The sequence below is a fragment of the Ochotona curzoniae genome, unplaced genomic scaffold, assembly GCF_017591425.1.
Source record: "Ochotona curzoniae isolate NIBS_2020 unplaced genomic scaffold, NIBS_Ocur_1.0 scaffold_2656, whole genome shotgun sequence".
In the NCBI taxonomy this organism is placed as follows: domain Eukaryota; kingdom Metazoa; phylum Chordata; class Mammalia; order Lagomorpha; family Ochotonidae; genus Ochotona; species Ochotona curzoniae.
Window position 1 is genome coordinate 104,731 of NW_024467098.1, and position 21,623 is coordinate 126,353.

At 40.7% G+C, this 21,623-nt stretch overlaps 1 protein-coding gene across 2 annotated transcripts in view; it reads left to right on the forward strand.

Annotated features, from left to right (window-relative positions):
• Positions 1-21,254, forward strand: part of LOC121171441 (cytochrome P450 3A6-like) — a 42,294-nt gene extending 21,040 nt beyond the window's left edge. For both annotated transcript variants that reach the window (XM_041003140.1, XM_041003141.1), the window contains exons 8-13: positions 9,872-9,999; positions 10,219-10,285; positions 11,520-11,680; positions 13,403-13,629; positions 19,440-19,602; positions 21,159-21,254. In XM_041003140.1, coding sequence (XP_040859074.1) covers positions 9,872-9,999; positions 10,219-10,285; positions 11,520-11,680; positions 13,403-13,629; positions 19,440-19,602; positions 21,159-21,254 — 842 coding nt within the window. The remainder of the gene's footprint in view (positions 1-9,871; positions 10,000-10,218; positions 10,286-11,519; positions 11,681-13,402; positions 13,630-19,439; positions 19,603-21,158) is intronic.
• Positions 21,255-21,623: the final 369 nt, after the last annotated feature.

The following is a 21,623-nucleotide window of genomic DNA, read 5'->3' on the forward strand; positions in this document are numbered from 1 at the left end:
GTTAAATTACAAAACTCTCTGAAAAGTGCATGAGCCAAGTGTGAGAGTGGCCTATGAAAGAAAGAGTGGGCACCTCTCTCTTGGATTACCACTCCCACTGGAGAATATGAAAACCAGGACTGGGGCAGGGATGGCTGGACACAATGGCACCCACCAACATGTGTGTGGGCTGGATGGTGGAGCTGCATCGGATGTACTAGGATTTAATGCCCAATGACAAATGAGAGCTGAATGGAATGTGGGAAAGACTGGAGTGGTCTGCTGTAAATACTGCCAAGCCTGGGAAACTAGGGCAGGGCGGGCCTGGTGGGGATTATTGTGGGTTTCTCTGACAATGCTGTGGCACCCACTGTGGTTTAAGTGATCGCCAAATGTGAAGTGGGCAGAATCAAGCTGGAGTGCAAACACCCATTGGTTCCATTCGAAGACAGGGCTGGAAACTGAACCAGCACAGCAATTGCAACTACCATCTGATTGGGGCGATGGACTGTGCTGCACTTGTAGTTGCAAGTATACATGAGAACCTGGTCTAGGATCACCTCAGACAAAAGTTCTTTGGGGATCTCCCCAGTTGAACCACTGGACTCAGAGCCCTATCCACGAAGAGAAGTGCAGGTTTCATGGTGTGCCATGGATTGCAAATTCCAGATCCAATCCTCCTCAGAGGCTTAGAGCAGTGAACAGCAAACTCTGGTGCACATGGAGGATATGGCAGTCTAGCAGAACCTGCAGAGGGTACCTGGCACCACAACAGAGGACAGAATATATCAACTACCCCACCTATATAATGGCAGTGATAAACTGTGCAAATGGAGACTTTAAGGTGGACTATGCCAGCCAGTGGATTCTACAGCAACTTCATCATACTTGGAATGGCAAGAATGGCATCGATTCATAACTGTTGAATTATCAAAGCCACTTAAGCAAGACCCTCAGAGCATGGACCACATTCCGGACCTTGGCTCAAAGGGAGGCTGGTTGAGGCCTCTCTCTTTGTCTGCACCTTTACCCCAGACTTAACGAGAGAGAGAGAGAGAGAGAGAGAGAGAGAGAGAGAGAGAGAGAGAATATGGAAATAATAGACTTATCCACTTTCCTATAACTCTTGAACCCTTGTGCCCTAATTAACCATGTAAAGATTGTCAAGGATAAAGAAGTTTTTTTAAAAAGCCACAGCACAAACAACAGGAAGAAAAAAAAGAAATTTACAATTCCATGAAGCTAAATAACCTGTCACTGGATATGATGGTCTTCATTACACTTACTGTACAATCCCTTAAATGAAAAACCACAAAATATAGTCAACAACAGGATGAAATGAAGAAATTAAAATACCATGAAGTTAAATAACATGATACTGAATGAGTAGCACTTGCTGAAGATACGAAAAAGGAAATAAAGCACCATTCTAAAGAAAATGATACTAATATATGACCAGAGTTAGGGGAGAATTAAATGAGAAAAAGAATGTGTTTCGAAGAAATAAAATAAAAACAATAAAATCCACGAGATCTAGCCTCTAAGGTTCTTTGTTCATGAGATATATCTCCTGTAATTAACAAAAAGACGGGTTTCTCATTTTTATTCCAGTCTACTCTTCCAAGACATCTAATTGATGAGTTAAACCATTTACATTCACAGTTAAAATAAGTGGGTGGCAATTTGGTCCTGTCATTTGAGGAACGGGTTGTTCAATGATTTAAACTTCTGCTCTTATTTTATTGCATTGATCGTCACATTTGTCTTTGGTATTGGTATATGCTATTCCTCTTCTCTGTCAAGAGAACATCTTCAAGTATCATTTATAAGGCTGGTTTGAAAGAGGAATATTCTTTTAAATTTTCTATATTTTGGAAGAATTTTATTTCATTTTTATAGACAAGGGAAGGCTTTGCTGGGAACATTATCCTGGGCTAACAAGTCCTTGTTTTAAAATCTGGACTATGTTGCTGCATTCTGTTCTGGCCTGTAGAGTTTCCTGTGAGTGATCAGGTATGAATTTAATTGCCATCCCTCTGTATGTCAACTGATTCTTTTTTTCATGTTTACCTTTAAGGATCATATCATTAGTTTCTCTTTCTGTATCTTCTGAGACTCTCTTAAGACTATATTTTCAATTGAATAGTTTTTTTTTCTGTTCTTTAATACTTTTTTTCAGCTTAATGCAGCTCTGCATCCAAAATTTTGTTTGCTTCCCCTTGGTGAGAGAAAATATCTTGCAATTCTGAGATTCTTTCTTCTGCTTTCTTCATTCCATTTTGGAAATTCTCCAGTTTGTGTTTCAATTGCTCCATTAAAAATCAGAAATTCCTCATTTCTGATATATCAGCTTTCATTTGAGTCATTGCTGCTATTTCCTTGTAACACATTCCTTACATTCTTAGAACTCCTGCTTTCCATGCTTCTCGTTGTTAAGGTTTATAACAAGTATTTTTCCATGTATTCCTCAGTTAATTCTGAGGTTGGCCAAGGCTTTTGCTCCTCTGCAGGAGTCACTTCAGTCATATTCATTGTACTTTTATCTCTGCTTTTGCACTTTGTCACTGTATTTCTGGTTATTAGATTCTTCTCTTTGAGGCATGTTTCCAGGCTGTGTCCCACACAGGTCTGCAGTTTGATTTTACTTGTTGTGGGTAGTATGCAGTTCTTTGTTTATGGTCGCATATACCACTCCCTCCAGCAAGTTGCAGATATGTGCTCTTGTTTTACACTTCCACCACATTTTGTGTAACCCAACTCCTGGCTCACTACTCTCTGTCTCCTGTGATGATGTACTAATGTTGCAGCGTTTTCTGTACAATGTTTCTCCCATATTCAGTCACATTGTTCTCAGGATTATGGTGTATGTGCAGCTCACTGTTGTCTCTACAGTTTCAAAGCCTTTGTAACATTGTACAAAATGACACCTCATGTGAAACTTGTGGCGTTCTTGATCAGCTGGCCATTAGGTCTGCATGCTACCTGGACCTATTTTGGGAGAAACTTGAAGCATGGTACATTGTTGTAGTTCGCTGAGCCAGAAATGAGTTCACTTTCAACTTAGTTCATGTGCAGTTCTGTCCTATATCTATTTTCTCCCTACACAAGAAGGCACCCAATTGAGCTCTGGTGGGGTTAAGCTCTGATATCTGCCCTGTTCCCACACTACCTGTTTGGAATCTGATGCTCTGTTTCTGCTCTTGGTCAAAGCAAAAATGACAGCAGATTGGGCAATTCTTTGTCTAGGTTCACTTTCTGAGTTCTCAAACAACAATCATTTGCACATGTTTCCTCCTGGAGTTCCAGCTCCTGATGCAGTTCACGTAGCCATTTGCTTAATGTCATTGGTGTATTTGTTCAATGAGGTACCACACCATTGTCTTCGCTACTTTTCTGTGTCCCTCAGTCTCCAAGTTTCCCTCTGTTGTTGCTGTGTTCTTTTTTATTTCCTTGAAGATGCACTCTGTGCTTGACCTGGATAATATTTCTCCATTTAAAAGTGTCCTTCTGCTGCTACACATACTGTCAAACCATGGTAGGAGGCAGGCCTGGTGGGGGTTATTGTGGGTTGCTCCAACTAGGCTACAGCTCCCACTAGTTTATGCCAGGGCTGAGTATGTGCTGGGCAGAACCAAGATGGACTGAAACATCCATTGGTTCCAGTGAAATCAGGGCTGAAAACAGAACCAACCCAGCGACTGCAACCACCAGCTGATCAGGGAGATGGACTGTGCTGGGCTGTGTACTTGCTAGTACATTCAAGAATATGGTTTGAGAACACCTCAGACAAAGTTTCTTTGGAGATCTCCCCAATCAAAATGCTGGACTTAGAGCCCTAACCAAGAAAAGAGAGAAGACAGAACAGGTCAATCAACCATCTCAGCTATACATTGGCAGTGAAATACGGCGCAAAGAGACACTCTATGATGGACTATGTCAATCAGTGGGTTCTGCAAAGACCTCATACTGCTTGGAGTGGCAATATTGGCAGTGATTCATAACTGGTGAACTATCACACCACTTGAGCAAGAATCTCAGAAGATGCTCTACATCTCACACTTGGGGTGAGTGGGAAATTGGGTGGGCCTTCTCCCTTAATATCCCCCATTAAACTTGAAGGAAACAATATGGAAATAATAGTCCTACCCACTTTCCTATAGCCCTTGAACCTTTTTTACCCTAATTAACTAAGTAAAAATTGTCAAAAATATAATAAAAAATAAGTGTCCTTACATCAGCATGATTATCTTTAGCCCCATTGCTTACATAAAAGTATAGGTGCTGCATCCCACCCTGACACTGTCCTCCACATAGTCTACCCTCATGTACAGCTTTGAGAACTACAGTCCAGTCAGAGGTACCCCCTCCCAAAGCTTCCATATTCAGAAGATTGGTCTGATCTGTCATCCTTCCCCTTTAACTGTCATTCACATAATTGGGCACTGAAACCTAATTCATCCCAGTTGACTCCACTCTCCATCCCACACTCTTGCCAGTGGGTACCAATACATGTCATGGCAGGCCTGCACGCGGTCCTGGTTCTCATGAACAAGCCATTGTTTAAAGAAGTTGAGCAAAACAATGTTTTACTCAGTCTAGCAAGAAATGCAAGAGAGAAAACCAAGTAAAATTAGAGATGAAAAAGAAAAGATCCTAGGAAACAAATTAGTTGATCTCTTTCAGAAGATTGGATACTTTGATCAATATGAGGTATTCTTCTTTGCTTTAAAAGTTTTTCATGTCAATACCAACTTGCTTTTTACTTTTCCTTAGCTTTGAATATGTTTTTGCATCCTTTTACTTTCAGATTCTTCATATCTTTGTTGGTGAGATGAGTCTCCTGTAGGAACCAGATAGATTTTTTTAAAATCTAGTTCTCTAATCTATAACACTTGATTAATGAATTTAATCCATCTCCATTCAGGGTTAATATGAATAGGTAATAATTTGGTCCTGATATTTTAGAAAGGGTGCTATTCACTTAGTCTTCTGTTGTGCTTTTAATGGGACATTCTCCACTTCTATCTTTGCTTTTTTGGGTGCTATTCCTCTTCATTATCAAGAGAATATCTTTAAGTATAATTTTGGTGCAATTCTGAAGAGGAAATTCTTTGAGTTTTTCTTTTATGTGAAAATGTTTTACTTCATTTTAAAGACAAAGGAAAGTTTTTTTGGGAAATTTCTTTTGGTCTGACAATGATTTCCTTTTGTTATACATAACATGTCACTCAATTCTCAATGAATTACCTGATTATCTTCAAGTGCACTTTTAAGGGCATCTTCATTGTTTTTATTTAGCTGAAGTGGTCTTGATTTTCATGTCATAGCAAGGATTTCATTGGTAAAACTTATTGGGAGTTCTCTGCCCCTTATTTTATATTTCCCCAATTCTTTCCCCAAATTAGGGAAGTTTTTCTTTCTTATTCCGCTGCATACATTTTTAAAGCCCAGCTTCTTTTTCTGTGTCTTTTGAAGTTTGCATAATTCTTACATTTGCACTTTTAATACCGTCCCTTAATTCTTAAATGGCTTTGTTAGCTTGATTCATCTTCCAGCCTTTTGGTTTTTCTCCCATTTTTGAAAATAATATCTTCCAATTCAGAGATTACTTTCTTCTTTGAGGGTGCCAATTAATTTTTAATTTGCTCCATTGTGCCTTTTATTTGTAATTATTGACTTAATTTTATTTCAGTGTTGCTATATGCTGTGTGATACATTCTTTAAATTCCTTAGAGTCCTGTGTGTGTTTCTCATTGTTTTTAAGAAGTTTTATAACAAGTCTTAAACAGAATTTTTGGAAATTTTTTTTTTGATTATTTGTACATTATTGATTATGGTGGGAATGGGCAAGGGTTAGAGGAATGAGAATGAGATCATTAGATCCAAAATCTCATTTTTGCTTCTTTTTGTGGGTAAAGGGGGAAATAAGGGGAGAAGCCACACCCATCCCCTCAAGTACCTCTGTTCCCTGGAATGGGAGATGGACACAATGCCATCCCAGAATCCATGATGTAAGGCATGCTCTTAGGGTCCTGTTTAAGTGGCTTTGATAGCTCAGTAGTTTTGAATTACTGCCGATCTTGCCATTTCAAGCACAGTGAAATCCCTTCAGAGCTCACTGGTTGACAATGAATTAAAGTTTGCCCAGCTATTCACTTCCAACACTTTTCTAGGGTAGTTGATCAATTTGTTTCTGTCCTCCATTTTATTTTGTGGTACCAGCTACCCTCTGAAGACTCCAATACACTGCCATATTCCCCATGTGTATCTGGATATGCTGTTTACTGTTCCATCTAATCGACTGAGGAAACCCAGCTCTGACACATGCCCTCCATGTTCAGATCATGGAGCCTACAATTCTCCCTGTGTTTGGAGTTCTGAGTGTAGCAGTCATGTGTGGGGATCCCCAAAGCACCAACATCTGAGGTGATTTTGGACCTGATTCTTGGGTTTGCTTGCCAATACAAGGTCAGGCACAATCCATCTCCCAAATCAGCCCACATGCAAATTGGTAATTACAAATGCTGAGTCAGTTCTTTCTCCAGCCTCATTTCCTATGCAAACCAATGGGTGTTTCAGCCCAACCTAATCCTGCTCACTACACATTCATTCTTCATGTAAAGCAGCAGAGCTGCAACGTAGTCAAAGCAACACCCAACAATCCACAGCAGGCCTGCCCCATGACCTTGCTTGCCATTATAAACAGGCAACAGACCAGTTTGCCCCACAACCTGTTTAGCTCTCATACATCTCAATTGGCCCTGAAGCCTGATTCAATCAAACCAGCCCCACTATCGAGCCGAAACACATGCTGGTGGTTGTCACTCTATCTAGCCATACTTGCCCCACTCCTGTTTTATATGCCCTTCGATGGGAGTGCTACCCAGAAGGGAGGTTCTCAATGTTTCCCTTTTGCACCCACTCCTATACCCAGATATTCAATTCTCCAAGTGGTTCTACAGTTTAGCTCGACAGAATTCACCCCTGTTGCCAGCACCTGACAGCTGATTCTGCAGAAAAGCCCAACCATCCGCAACCACTCTGGCTTAAGCATGTGTAAGTGGATACAGTTAGCCTAGCCTGGCTTCTCCCTAAACCAGTTCATATGCAGGCTAATAAGTGTTCTCCTACTGGGCTTACACCTCTTCCCTCTGGGTCTCATGTGTGCTGGTTGGGTGATTCATCCCAATCTAGCATGGGCCCATCCCATTGGCATTTGCTGGTGGGTGCTCTAGCCTGGCTCAGCCATGCTTATCTCCAGTTCAAGCTCTCAATGGAGTAGGCTACGACCTAGCCCAGCCCAGGGATTGTGGCTCAGCTCTACCCAAACTACACTGTATTGTGGTGCTCAGATTGGCCAGTGGGTGATATGAACTGGCCCATCCTGGCTTGCCCCAGACTTGAGCCAAACATTGTGCTGGTGGGTACTGTAACCTTGTCTAATCTGGGCTGTTTCCTGCCTTGATTCTTGCACTCACCTGCAGGGACTGTATAGAAACAGAGCAGTTTACCAAACTCCTCCATCAAAAACTATCCCAGTGCCAGGTCTCTCACACACTTGTGGGTCAAAGACCTGCCGCCATGACCCACATCCAGACCCTGCAGGAACAGTGTCCTCTCCTAACCAGCCCTCACACATTTGGGTTCTTATTGTTGGGTGTTTCAACTCAGTAAAGCCTGGTCCTCACCCAGGCACAGCTTACACATGGCTCAGCAGGATCATAGACCTAGCCCAGCCTTTTCTTCACCAACCTTGGTTCACATGATTATGGGTAGCTGCTGGATTATAGCCTGGTATGTCTCACCCCATACACGGTTCACACCCATGCCAAGGTACTTTGTTGCCATGTCTAGAGGAGATCATAGACCCCTCCATCTTCACACCCATCAGTTGGAACCCCCACCCAGCTTGGGTTTCCCCTTAGATCCTCAACCAGCCCTGTTTTTAGCCAATGATTACGCACATGCCAGTGGTTGCTCTGCCCTAGTTTGGCATAGCTCCTCCCCTATCTGCCTCATGCCAACTGTTAGATATGAGAGTCAAACCTGGCATGATCTCCACTCCAGCATGGTTTCTGCACTTGCTAGTGTGCTAAGGTTTGCTTGGCTTTGCCGTTCCACCCCATTCCAAAACCAACATACATTTGCCAGTAAGTGGAGCTACGTTGTCAAGCCTGTCCATTACCTGGGCCTGAACCATAGTTCACTAACAGGAACTATGGCCAATCAGAGAAGTTTTCAGAGTTCTCTTACCTGGTTCAGTCCCAGACATAGATCTCACATATGCCAAGTGGTGCAGATCCATAGCTCATAGCATGCCATTTCACCAAGCCTATGTATGAGCCAGTTCATATGTTGGCCTAGTCTGTCCCATGCTCTGATTTAAGGTGCACATACAGGTGCTGCAGCCTGAATCTGAGCTTTCTGGTCCAAACCCCAGTACCCATGAATGTCGGCAAATTCCATTTCATGCCTAGTTCAGCACATCACTAACTCAACCCTTAAGCTATCCAATAAGACTTGTGATTCCACAGGATAAGGCCCATATATTCTCCACAACATCTACCCCGGGCCTGGTTCTCTTGTGTGTTCATTAGTTCATGGGCAAACCTAACATTCCATGTACCCTATGCTGACCCACACTGTCACATACTGTGACCTAATCCTGCAGGTATGCCCCTAGGTTTTGTGTTTTGTGTGGGTTTGTAGTGGTCAGCAGTGTTTCTTGCTAACAAGTCCAACTCAAGGTTTCCATTTGGGAGTGCATCGGTCAGATGCATAAATGCCCTCTGACATCTCCCCTCCATACCGCCAGCTCTCAGGCTGCTTGCTTACTTTCAAGTACAGTGGCCTTGTTACTGGGAGTTCCTCAGGAATAATTATTTGCAAAACACTCCCTGAGCTGACATCCGTTTCCCATGGCCCAACACCCCCTTTCCTAATGAATCCACAATCCTTGTGTTCAATAGTGAATGGGTTCATGAGCCCAGCTTTTGCAAGCATAGTCATTGGTTTACTGATCCAGACCTCGGCCTCCCCACCAAAGTCCAATATCCTAGTGTATTTGCTGATCTGTTTCTTTAATCCTCCATGCACCCAAGATCCAAGATTAAAATTCTCAAGACCTGGTCCACCAGCACACCATGGCAGCACGCTGTCCTGGGGCTCTGCTTCCTCTTCTCCTCACCTCACCCAACAACAAGCACATGGGGAATTCCCCAGGTTTGCTTACCTGCTTAGATGTGAGTTCTCAGGTCCACACATGCCCCACTGTTGCTATGTACACCCCAAGCCCACATCCTCCGGATCCCATGAGCTAACACACTCCCCTACTCTTACTGCCTCCCCCATTTCAGCAAGGGAGTGCCTTTTTAAAACAGTCTTTATCCCCTATTTCCTCAATGTATTCCTCAGTTTGCTTTATGGCTGAAAAGTGGATTTTGCATCTTTGGGAGGGAGGGAGGCAATAGTAATATTCATTGTCCCCGTCTTTTCTTTTGCTCTTGGTCATTGTACTTCTGGTTAGATTTCTCTTAGGCTGGTTTCTAAGCTTTACCACCATAGGTCTGCAGTTCATTTTAAGGAATGTGTTCAATACCCTGTTCTTCATTTGAAGTCACTGGTGCCATTCTCTTTGGTGAGTTTCAGTCCAAGGCCTTTGTGATTGCTAAAATGAAGGAAAGACCATTGATGTTCCATTCTTGTAATGGCCTCTGTGTGTGGTTGTGTCATTATTACTCAGTGTTTGCTCAGGAAGTCTAAAGAAAAATGCTGAAGCATGGTTTCTTGTTGAGAGCCCAAGGACTTTTACTCATCTGATAGGGAAATTGTATTTGTGCCACATAAATTTTGCTTTACATTAGGATTTCTTTATTGTTTCTTTTTCCTATAGCACTCTTTCCTTTCCTCACCCCAGTATATGAAGCATTGAATATCAGTAGGTATCCCAGAGATGTTATAGATTTTTTGAAAACCTCCGTTGAGAAGATGAAAGATGATCGCCTCAAAGATAAGAAAAAGGTAAATCTGATGTTATTTGCATGAGGATGTTCTGTTTGTCCCTTGTTTTGGGGCTGTAAATATATGATCATTTTGAGGCATAGTATTGAAATGATGACTCAGGCCACTCCAGTCAGACCTCTCAGTTTGAGTGGGGTCTCCTCAGAGAGCAGCTGCAGCGCTGAGCTCCTCATGGACTTCTGACAGAGGGTTGTATTATCTTTGACCATTATCTTTCAGCACCAAGTGGATTTACTGCAACTGATGATTAACTCCCAGAATTCCAAAGAAGTTGATTCCTACAAAGGTAACCAAGAATGTATAGGAAGCTCTGATGCAGGAATGGCTGTGTCATACATAGACCTATTTTCAGAATTTGACAAGCTTCCATGTTGTCTTGCATAATTGTTGCTGGAAAATTGTATTTTTAATGAGCTCCCAGGTGCTGTTCATCCTTGGACTGCATTCTGAATGCCACACGTTTATCTGTATTCCATTCTTGTCCCCTTAATTTAACTCACATATGTTTAGATGAATCATCCCTTACTTTTCATATGATAAAGCCTTGGTGTTTTACACTTAGTATTTTCACATATTTTAAGTAGAATACAATATATTTCCTTCAAGGAGAAGGCTATCCCATATTATCCAAGTGGTGTACTTGTTGCACTGTGCATAAGTGACAGAGACACTTTCTCCTGCATTCACCCACTGAGAAAGTGATGAGGATGTTGTAATGAAAAGAGAATAATGGAGCATGTGATAGACTGTCATAAGTCAAGCATTTTTTTTTTTCTGGCTCTGTGTGGATATCATTTTCTTAAACAAACAAACAAACAAAAAAGGTCTATTGGCAATACACACCAGATTTAAAGAGTGAAGCAGACAGAAAAATCCTCATTCCACTGGTTCACTCTCAGATGGCCACAATGGTTAGAGATCAACCGATCTGAAACTGGGAGCCAAGAGATTTTCCCCTCACCCCCATGCAGGTGCATGGGCTCTTGTCTCTGACCATTCTCTATTGCTCTCCCAGGCTGTAAGCAGAGAGCTGGATGGGAAGTAGAACAACTGGGAGATGTACTGGCATACACATGTGATGCTGGTAATGGAAGGTAGAGCATTAATCAATTGAGCCAGTGTGCTGGGTCCTTATACATTTTTTTTTTCTACAAGAATTTTGAAATTTAATGTGAAAATTTTGTTTCTTTAAACATTCATTTATTTAAAATAAGCGTTACAGAAGGAACTGTAGAGTGAGTATTCTACCTTTACTGGTTGATTCCACACATGGCGGCCAAAGCAGGAATAATCCTGGAGCCTGAATGTCCATTGAAAACACTTTAGCATGTCAGGGATCCAAGTAGTGGAGTCATCATTTTTCCATCCCAGAATTATTAACAGAATGCGGGATTGGAATTGGAAACCTGGACTTGAATCCAGCAGGCATATCCAATGCTTACATTTGTGTACTATAACATCTGTTTGCATGTGACTTATAGTGATCTACTTCACCTAAAATGTTTTTCTTCTCTTTTTAGCTCTGACTGATACAGAACTTGTAGCCCAGTCAATCGTCTTTCTTTCTGCTGGCTATGAGACCACTAGCAATGCTCTTTCTTTCATCATGTATTTATTGGCCACTCACTCTGATGTCCAGCAGAAACTGCAACAGGAGGTTGATTCAGCTTTTTCCAATAAGGTAAGTGAGTGAGGGAGTACGTGAGTGAGTGAGGGAGTGATACTTGGGATGGGTGAACTGTGTGGCAGGGGTTAGTGTCTTGATAGAATGCCTCGACAACACTATTCAGGGGACTGCTTGCAAAGTGTGTGGTGAGGATACTTCATTGACAAATAAAGGGGTAAGCTAAAAAGAAAATCACATAGAGAAACAAGGCAAAAGCTGCAATTCACTGAATTATGATATCTTTGAGAATGATCTTTGGTCTTATGTGTGTTTTACAAGAATCCACAGTGGCACCTAGTAGGAGTCTTTGCTACTCAAGTCTGAGGTCACTTGCTCTGCTTCCATTGGCTGGATACTGTCTGGTTGAGTTTTTGTGTGAATAAGGCTGACCTGGGCTGGTCTGGATGGGCATGGGGATGCAGACTCTGCTCTTCTTCCTGCCATTCTCATTCTCCAAACACACCACCAGTGTTAAAGAAGACAATAGATGATCCAGCATGTCTGCTCTTGATTGTAAAGAAGCATGGAATCTAGTGTGGTGTGCCTGTTTTACGTCCAGATAAACACCAGGATCACCTTCTAGTTTGCAGTTGAGGACTGAAGTTATGCTTGAGGAACTATTCCAGAAACAGTATGCAGAGAAGAGGTGCTTTCCTATCTGAATAGAACTCTCACTTGACCTGAATTTGTTGCCACATTTACATGAATTGAAAAAAAAATTGGGGGGCATTAATAGGTCCATATTTTCAAATAAAAGGTTTCTTTTTCTGTTGTTTCTTTTGAGAGTCAAATGTACAGATACTGGACACTATGCAAGGCACATGCTTGCATTGAAAGAAACAAGACTAGATTTGAACAGTAACACTGCAATAAGGTGGAGCAATCGACCATTGGTGGAGGGCAAGCGGTGGGAAGGGAGAACATCAGAGCCCATGAAACGTTGTTATAAAATTAAATGCAATAAAAAGTATATGTAAAAAACGTACAGAAAGAGAAAAAGAGGAGGGACAGAAAAAATCTTGCATTTTCTGGTCACTCTGCCTATGTCCGCAGTGACCAGTGTGGCATCAGGATGAAGCCAGACAGTGTAAGGGGTTTTCTCCTTTTCACACATCCTATTTTGTTGGCAATGTTGTATCCTCTTTTTGAAGGGTGATATTAACTTTGCATGTTTTTGTTGAGCGCAGTGTTCTACTCTGTTCATCTCTACTTTTCAATATTTTTTATGGAAAGCCATATATGTAAGTAGGAAGAGAGACAGAGAGGAAAATCTTATGTCTGATGGTTCACTCCCCACGTGGCTGCAACAAACAGATTCGAGCCAATACGAACCAAGGAGCCAGGAACTTCTTCTGGCTCTCCCATCTGGGATCAGGGTCCCAAGGTTATGGGCCATCCTCAACTGCTTTTGCAGACCATATGCAGAGAACATAATGAGAGTGAGGCCACTGCTTTAGATCCGACACCCATATCAGATTCTGGTGGGTGCAAGGTGAATTCTTTAGCCACTAAGCAACCATGGTATGCAAATATTTATCTCTTTCATACACATGAGACAGCATGAGTATTATAAGGACACATTGAGGTTTTCTGGCCCTGGTTAGGAGTTTGTCCTTAAAATGCCCTAGTTCACATCTACTTACCACATCTGAATGCACTGCCTGTTGAGCAGGATGAAGGACACAACTGTTTTAATTTCTAATCTCATTTTCTCCAAATCTGTTTCTTTCTTCCCAGGCACTTGTCACATATGATGTCATCATGCAGATGGAATATCTGGATATGGTGGTGAATGAAAGTCTCAGATTATATCCAATTTCTAGCAGATTTGAGAGAGTCTGTAAGAAAGACTTCAAAATCAATGGAGTATTCATTCCCAAAGGGACAGTTGTGGTAATTCCGGTCTATGCCCTTCACTATGATCCGAAGTTGTGGCCAGAGCCTTATGAATTCTGCCCTGAAAGGTAGAGGAAAACACCTTGAATCAGGCTGGTTTAAGCATATCTCTGTCTTTGAGTAAACAAAGAACTTGTGATAGCAGAATCATTACTTTTGTAATTTTACTTTTTATTATCATTTTATGATTTTCATAATTTTATATCTTTTTATCATTATCAGTGTATGAAACAGTTCCCTAAGCCCTTAGGATTTCCCTTATCTGCTCCCCAAAGCCTGCCCCCTCACTGAATTCCCCTATATCATTACTATAGTATAGTTCTTCACACATAGTCATATGTCTACCATTGCGGACATGGACAATGGCAGAGAATCCAGCATCTAATCTCAAGATATATTAAATATTTTCATGGAGAATTGAACTTTATCTGGAAGTAAAGATGCATACTGCATTGTATCTTCTCATCTGGGTATGATAGACTCCATTATATAGTTACTGTGCATCCGCTTAAATGAAAAGCTACAAAACAAAATCAACAACAGGAAGAAAAATAGAAATTTGCAACAGGAATTTAGAAACCTGCTATTAGATATGATAGTCTCTGTTACACAGTTACCATATGCCCCTCAAATGAAAAGTCACAAAACAAAACAAAATCAACAACAGGAAGAAAACAAAGGAAATTCAAAATACCATGAAGTTGAATAGCATGCTGCTAGACATGACAGTCTCCATTACAGTTACTATATGTCCCGTAAGTGAACCACCAGAAAACAAAACTAACAACAGGAAGTAGAAAAGAAATCAGCAATGCCATGAAGTCAAATAACATGTGACTGAATGAATAATGTGTTGGTGAAGAAATGAAAAAGGAAATCAAGAACCTTCTTGAAGAAAATCATGCTACTGTATGATCTATGATTCATTGAAGAATTCAATCAGAAAAAAAGTGTTTTGTACAGATGAAACTAAAAACAAAAAATCAAAATCAATGAGATACAGTTTTTGCTGATCTTTATTGGTGAAACGTGTCTCCCGTGGGCAACAAATAAATGGGCTTTGTTTTTAATCCACTCTACTAATCTATGATGTTTGATTGATGTGTTTCAGATGTTGACATTCAGGATTAATATGAACGGATAGGACTTTGGTCCTGTCATTTAACAATGAGTTTTTGGGGCCTGGTGGAGTGTCCTAGTGTCTAAAGTCCACGCCTTGAACATGCCAGGATTCCATACGGGTGCCAGTTCTAATACCTGCAGCTCCACTTCCCATCCAGCTCCCTGCTTGTGGCCTGGAAAAGTAGTCGAGGATGGCCCATTGCTTTGGGACCCTGCACCCATATGGGATACCTGGAAGAAGTTCCTGGATCCTGGCTTCGGACAGGCATGGCATCAGCCATTGCCCTCACTTGGGGAGTGTATCATCAGATGGAAGATCTTCCTCTCTGTCTCTCCTCCTCTCTGTGTATCTCACTTCCCAATAAATAAATAATACTTTTTTTAAAAAAAATGAGTTGTTCATTGATTTAAACTTTTGTTGTTATTTTGCTGAGATGTTCTCGCATTTGTCTTTGGTTTTGATTGGTGATATTCCTTCTCTGACAGGAGAACATCTTAAAGTATCATTCATAAGGCAGGTTTAGAGGCATGTTCTCTTAACTTTTCTTTATTGCGTAAGAATTTTATTTCATTTTCAAACCCAAAGGAAAGTTTTACTGACAATATTTTGCTTTGAGAATCTGGAATATGTCATTTCATTCTCTTCTTGCCTGTAGAGATTCCTGTGAGAGGTCTCTTGTGAATTTAATACGTATTCCATTACATTTCAGTTGATTTTTGTTTTTTTATTCACACATATAAGGATTTTTTTTTTATGTCCAATTGAAGAGAGCTTGATTATCAAGTTTTGTGGTGAAAATCTCTTTTGGTCAACCCTGTTGTGAGTCCTGTGCCCTTCCTTAATGTTGATTCCCAATTCTTTCTCTAGATTAGTAATATTTTCCCTCATGATTTCATTGAATATACCTTTAATCGCAGCTTCTCTTTCTGCAACTTATGGAACTCTCATTATTATTATTTTCTTAAAGATTTATTTTATTTGAAAGGCAGATATACAGAGAGGAGAGACAGAGAGGAAGATCTTCCTTCCAACCATTCACTACCCAAGTGAGTGCAACGGCTGATGCTAAGCCGGTCCAAAGCCAGGAGCCTATTCCAGGTCTCCCATGTCGGTGCAGGGTCCCAAAGCCTTGGGCCGTCCTCGACTGCTTTCCTGGGCCACAGGCAGGGAGCTGGAAGGGAAGCGGGGCCACAGGGATTAGAACCAGCATCCATATGGGATCCCTGGCGTGCATGGCGAGAACCTTAACCAGTGCGCCACTGCACCGGCCCGACTCTCATTATTTTTATACTTGGCCTTTTAATAGCGTCTTTCAATTCTTCAATGCTTTTTTTCTTGTTGTTACTGATACAGCTCTGCATCCAGCTGTGTGTTTGTTTCCCCCTGGCAACAAAAAATATCTTCTACATTTGAGATAACTTCTTCTGCCTTCTGCATTCTATTTTGGAGACTCCACTGCACTTGTGATTTGCTCCACTGTATTCTTCATTTTTGATACATCACCTTTTATTTGATTCATTTCCAGTATGACATGTTTGTTGAATGCCTGCTTTACATGCTTCTCATTGTTGATAAGACATTTTATAACCAGTGTTTCAACTTCTGTATGACTCATTTTCTCGATGTCTTCCTCAGTGGATTCTGAGTTTGGCAAAGGGTTTTTCTCCAATGCAGGGGAGTCTTCAGTCATATTCATTGCACCTTTGTCTCTTCTTTTGGTCTTGGTCATTGTCGGTCAGGTTAGCAGGTTCGTCTCCTTGTGGCATGTTTCTAAGCTTTGTCACCCATATGTTTACGATTAGATTTTACTTATTGCAGTTAGCATACTGCTCTTTGTTTGCAGTCGGTTGTGCAACACCCTCCATCAAGCTCAAGGACTGGGTCCTTATGTCAGATTTCTACCATTTTCTCCATAGCCCCAGCTCCTGGCTCACCAGACTCTAACTCCTGTACCACCTTTCTCCCACTTCCGGTTGCAGCAGGTCCCAAGTTTAGGGAGACACAAGGTGTCCTAGTTGCTAGGATGTTTTCGGTGGTGATCTTGGCTGTACCAATTGGCAGTTATATCTCAGGGCCACATAGACCGATTTTGATCACTGAAAGTTCTGTGTCATTTTCCGTTCGGGACTTAAGTGTGTGCATTTTGTATTTGGTGGGGATTCTGGATATTGCCTTCTTCTGATAAACATAGAGAGTATATTCATATAAAAACTCACATAATTTTGGTGATATTTATGTTTAAGTGTATTTTAGTAACTCCTACCTTATTTTAGATGTACAGCCTTTTAAAAATTCTTTCCAGTTTTGCTATGCTAATTTCTTTGTCTGTCTCATGTCACAGTATCTATGGAAAAGCTGTTTACCTTGCATCTGATGGCCTCTTCTTTAGAGCAATTGTAAAACCAAAGTCTGTGCTTTGTTGACGAGAAGTCCTCATTGCTGAGGAGAAGAGTCAGTCAGGACAGAGGATATTCTGTGTGCCCAGATCCTGGTTCTGGTTGCCATTCTCTGGCAACTCACATGTTGTCTTAGTAGTGAGTGACTCTTTCCAGTGTGAATTAACCAGAATTAACCAGATCTTGAGCCTGCTTGGTATTCTTGGAACTAGCAATATAGGTCAGGCTGTTGTACAATTTGAAATGGATGATTGACTACCAAGGTTGTTTTAATAAGGAAAAATGAGTGAAGAATTTATAGAGCACTGGCTGACTAGTCAGAAGTCTTGGGACACAGATTTTTTTGAAAAAGGCTTATTTTCACTGCAAAGTCAGATATACAGAGAGGAGGAAAAACAGAGGGGAAGATCTTGCATCTGATGGTGTGATGATTCACTCCCCAAATGAGGGCAATGGCTGGTGCTTCGCCAATCCAAAGCAAAGAGGCAGGAACTTCTTCCATGTCTCTCACACTGGTGCAGGGTTCCAAGGCTTTGGGTCATCCTCGACAGCTTTCCCAGGCCTCCAGCAGGGAGCTTGATGTAAAATGGAGCTGGTGGCACCCATATGAGATCCCAGCATGTTCAAGGTGAGTACTTTAGCCTCTAGGTCAAGGTGCTGGGCCCGGGATGCAGACATTTTTATCGCCTACAGGTGGACTTTCTGTTGACAGAAACAGTGTTGTGGGCTTGTTGACCCTACTGATGGTACAGAGTGCTCATGTGGTAATTATGAGTTAATTTTGTGTTCATATAGCCTTTTGGTTTCAAAACCATCAATTGTTTGTTTCCTGCAATCAGAGCTCTACTTTGTTTAGCTTCTTTCATGTTCAGTGACAAATTCATAGGGTTCTCTTTCATTATTCTAGTCACCAAGCTTTAGGTGTCGGTGTTCGGGCCAGGCAGTGAGAACTCTAGATGTTATCAATGTGGATTCTGGAGAATGTTTGAAATATCCCCATATGTAACAGACAGATACAAGTCTTTGGGGGTCCTTCTAATGCATCTGCATGTGCCTAATGCCTTTCACAATACCCACAATCAATGTCAGCTTTCCCACATACTACATTGCTTTGATTGATAGGCGACTGGGGGTAAAACATATACTGCGCTTCCTCTATTAACATGGTATTTTCAGCAAAACAATCTATATGGGCCCAGCTCATTGGCCTACTGCCTGACGTCCTTGCCTTTCATGAACCAAGATCCTATGTGGCTGCTGGTTAGTGACTCAGCAGCCTTGCTTCCCCTCCAGTTCCTTGCTTGTGGCCTGAAAGGGCAATTGAGGATGACACAGGGTGTTGGGACCCTGCACCAGTGTGGGTGACTTAGAGTGTTCTGACTCCTGGCTTTGGATTGACTTAGCTGCAACAATTGTGTCCACTTGGGGAGTGAAACAGTAGATGGGGAATCTTCCCCTTTCTCTCTCTCTCTCCTCCTATATGTATATCTGATTTCCCAATAAAAAAGATGAATAAATGTTTAAAAAATAACAGCCTATAGAAACTTAAACATATTCTCTTAAACTGCAGCTCTATTTTAAAGTCAAAGTAGTATATTTCATGATAATTTTGCCAGTATAAACATTATTTTATTAATGCCATCAACTATCCAAGAATTTTGTAAATAACTTTAATATTCAAATAATTTATAGCCTTGTTGAAGAGACATAAAAGCATTTACTAATACCCTAAAAACTGATGCTATTAGAGTAGAGTAGCATTAGATGTCATCTCAGTAATATCACTTATTTGTGGTAGGGGAGAAGTAGTGTGCTGGAGGGGAGGATCTCAAAGAGTATTTGATGGAGAATTTGGAAAAAGAAGGAGTATATGGAGAAGGAGTGAATTGAAGGAAAGGTCAAAGGGAATGAGTAGGAAGACAGGTAGGAAGCAGGTTGGAGAAGAGAGAAAATGAGGAGAAGAATTATTTAGATACTAGGAGGCATCATCATCTTCTCCCTCAGTTAATCTATGTCCATACGGTTGTCAGTTGAAGCAGGGACCTTCTTCCCCTCCACCACCCTTACTTCCCATATGTATTGCAGAATGTGAACTCATCAACATCCTCAATGTAATTTTAAGGTGTTAAGCTGAATGTCTTTTTACACAGCACTCACATCATCTAATCAATAAGAAAGAAAGATCCTCTAGAGTTAGGGTAATTGGCATTTGGAAAGTTCTCTAATGTACAACTCTTAAAGCTCAATAATAGTAAGATTTGAATGGTCAACCCACAATTATGTGAAAGATGTATTTGACAACTCCAAATAGATGCTTTTAAGCATCACTAATGTGTTTTCATTTCTGTTGTGGAACCAGGTTCAATAAAAAAAACAAGGACAACATCAATCCTTACATATACCTTCCCTTTGGAGCTGGTCCTCGAAATTGCATTGGTATGAGGTTTGGTCTCATGAACATGAAACTTGCTCTGGTCAGATTAATGCAGAACTTCTCCTTCAAACCTTGTAAGGAAACCCAGGTTAGTGTACTTCATGTAGTGAGAATGTTTTTTCTGGCAGTTTTTTTAAAAACTGAATCTTGTAGTGTTATAATAGAATATTTTGTCATTGCAGCATTTTTTCTTAATTTTGTTATTCCTACATCTCTGAATGCTTCCACAAATCTACACTCTAGAGTGTCACTTTTGTCCTTACATAAACCTTCAATAATATTTTTGTGGGACTCATCCCACAGACAGCAGGCAAAAAATTGTTTAAGGAATGATTTGACTTGGATTTGAAATTACTTTGAAACCTGTGTATGTCTTCTATGAAAGTACATGATTGCAATTCATATTTAAATATGATTACATGTTATGTTTATATTATAAAATATGTTCTTCTACCTCCATGTCCAGTAACATAAGAATCTGTAAAACAGAATCCATGAATGTCAATTGCTCATTATATTGATAATAATATACTCACTTCTCAAGGGCTTGTTTCAGAACTCCAATGTGATGACAAAGATAGATGAGAACTAATCTGTGAATTTGCTGATGCCTTAGATGGCAAATTAATAGTTTTATTTCGATGCTCTCAAATACATATTTTTGTAACCATTAAGTGAATATTGTCCTTTGTATAATTATTTCTGATTTAGTGCTACTATTTTCTCTCCCAGCATGTTTGTGTTTATGCCCCTCTTGATTTCATCTTCAAATGTGAACTGTTAATACCATGAAAATGGAGTAACAATACTCAAGCAGTTATATACTTGTGTGGAATGGCTGTTATGTAATCCCAGTTCCAGTGGTTGTCAGGGCCTGTCTGGTGTTAATCTTTTTCTATCTTTTCCTGGACTTGTCATGGGAAGTTTACATGACTGTTTCACTGATTCCTACCAGGGAAGTCTCTGGGAAGCTTATTTCCAGTGCTTAAGTTGCATTTAATATTCATCTCCTTAGTATGATATCTGCAGAGAAACCTAGAAGGATAGAATTGGCCACCAATTGAAGATTAGCATGTAAGTTTAAAGGTGTTTGAAAAATGCAGTCATCCCTCAGAGAAAACAGGTCTCTGTCACACTTGGTGTGGGATACTTCCTCCTTAGCAGGCTTCCAGTCATCTTCATCTTGGCACTTCCTCATGTATATGAGGATTTGCTTGTACTTCTCCTTACTGAGAGGAGAACCATTGGATTCTTCCAAACACTGAATTAAGACTAATTGACAATGAAGCTGAGAGGTTTTCATGAAAGCTCTTCAGAACTTCAGAGTTTTCTTATTTGCCATTTACAATACATTTGAAGGCAAGAGGGAAAGTAAGAAACAAAAAGCACATATTTTGTTTTTCATCACTACTTGGAATTGACTTCTCCAAAATTTGGGAACTATTCATACACTTAAAATGTGCATCACCCATTCAAGAGTAGATTTCAACACAGAATACTTAATTTCGTGTAACTTTTCGCGATGTGTTAACCATATGTTAGGGATGATGTTTACATTTTTCAGTATTGTTATTGCTGTTGTTATTGATGATATGGGTGATGCTTAATTTCTTGATTCTCAGCATGCTTACTTCACCATTTCAGATCCCACTTAAACTAGCCCCAGAAGGAATCCTCCAGCCTGAGAAGCCCATTATTCTAAAGGTCGTGTCAAGAGATGGGACTGTACGCAGAGCTTGATTATCCTGTGGACTTCGTCTTTGTTCTTCGTGAAAGCTGTAATCAAAACACCAGAGATCTCAATCTCAATGTATTTTGTTAATAATAGTTAGAAATAATGTTGTATCCGACCTGTGGTAAAAAAGGAAGGATTACAGATAATGGGCAATTTGATCCATCTGTGTTGCAGAGTTCTGTCTATTGTGTAACATAGAGGAGTTGAGAAAATCAGTTCCAGATATGTAGACTCAGCCTATGGTTGATTTTGATCATCTCTCTCCCTCTTCTTTTAGTCCTCTCATCGTATGCCTAAGCTGAACACACAATAACTATTCTTACTAGTTTGTCGATAACTCTAAAATAGATTTGAATAAATAAGTTTGCCCAGTA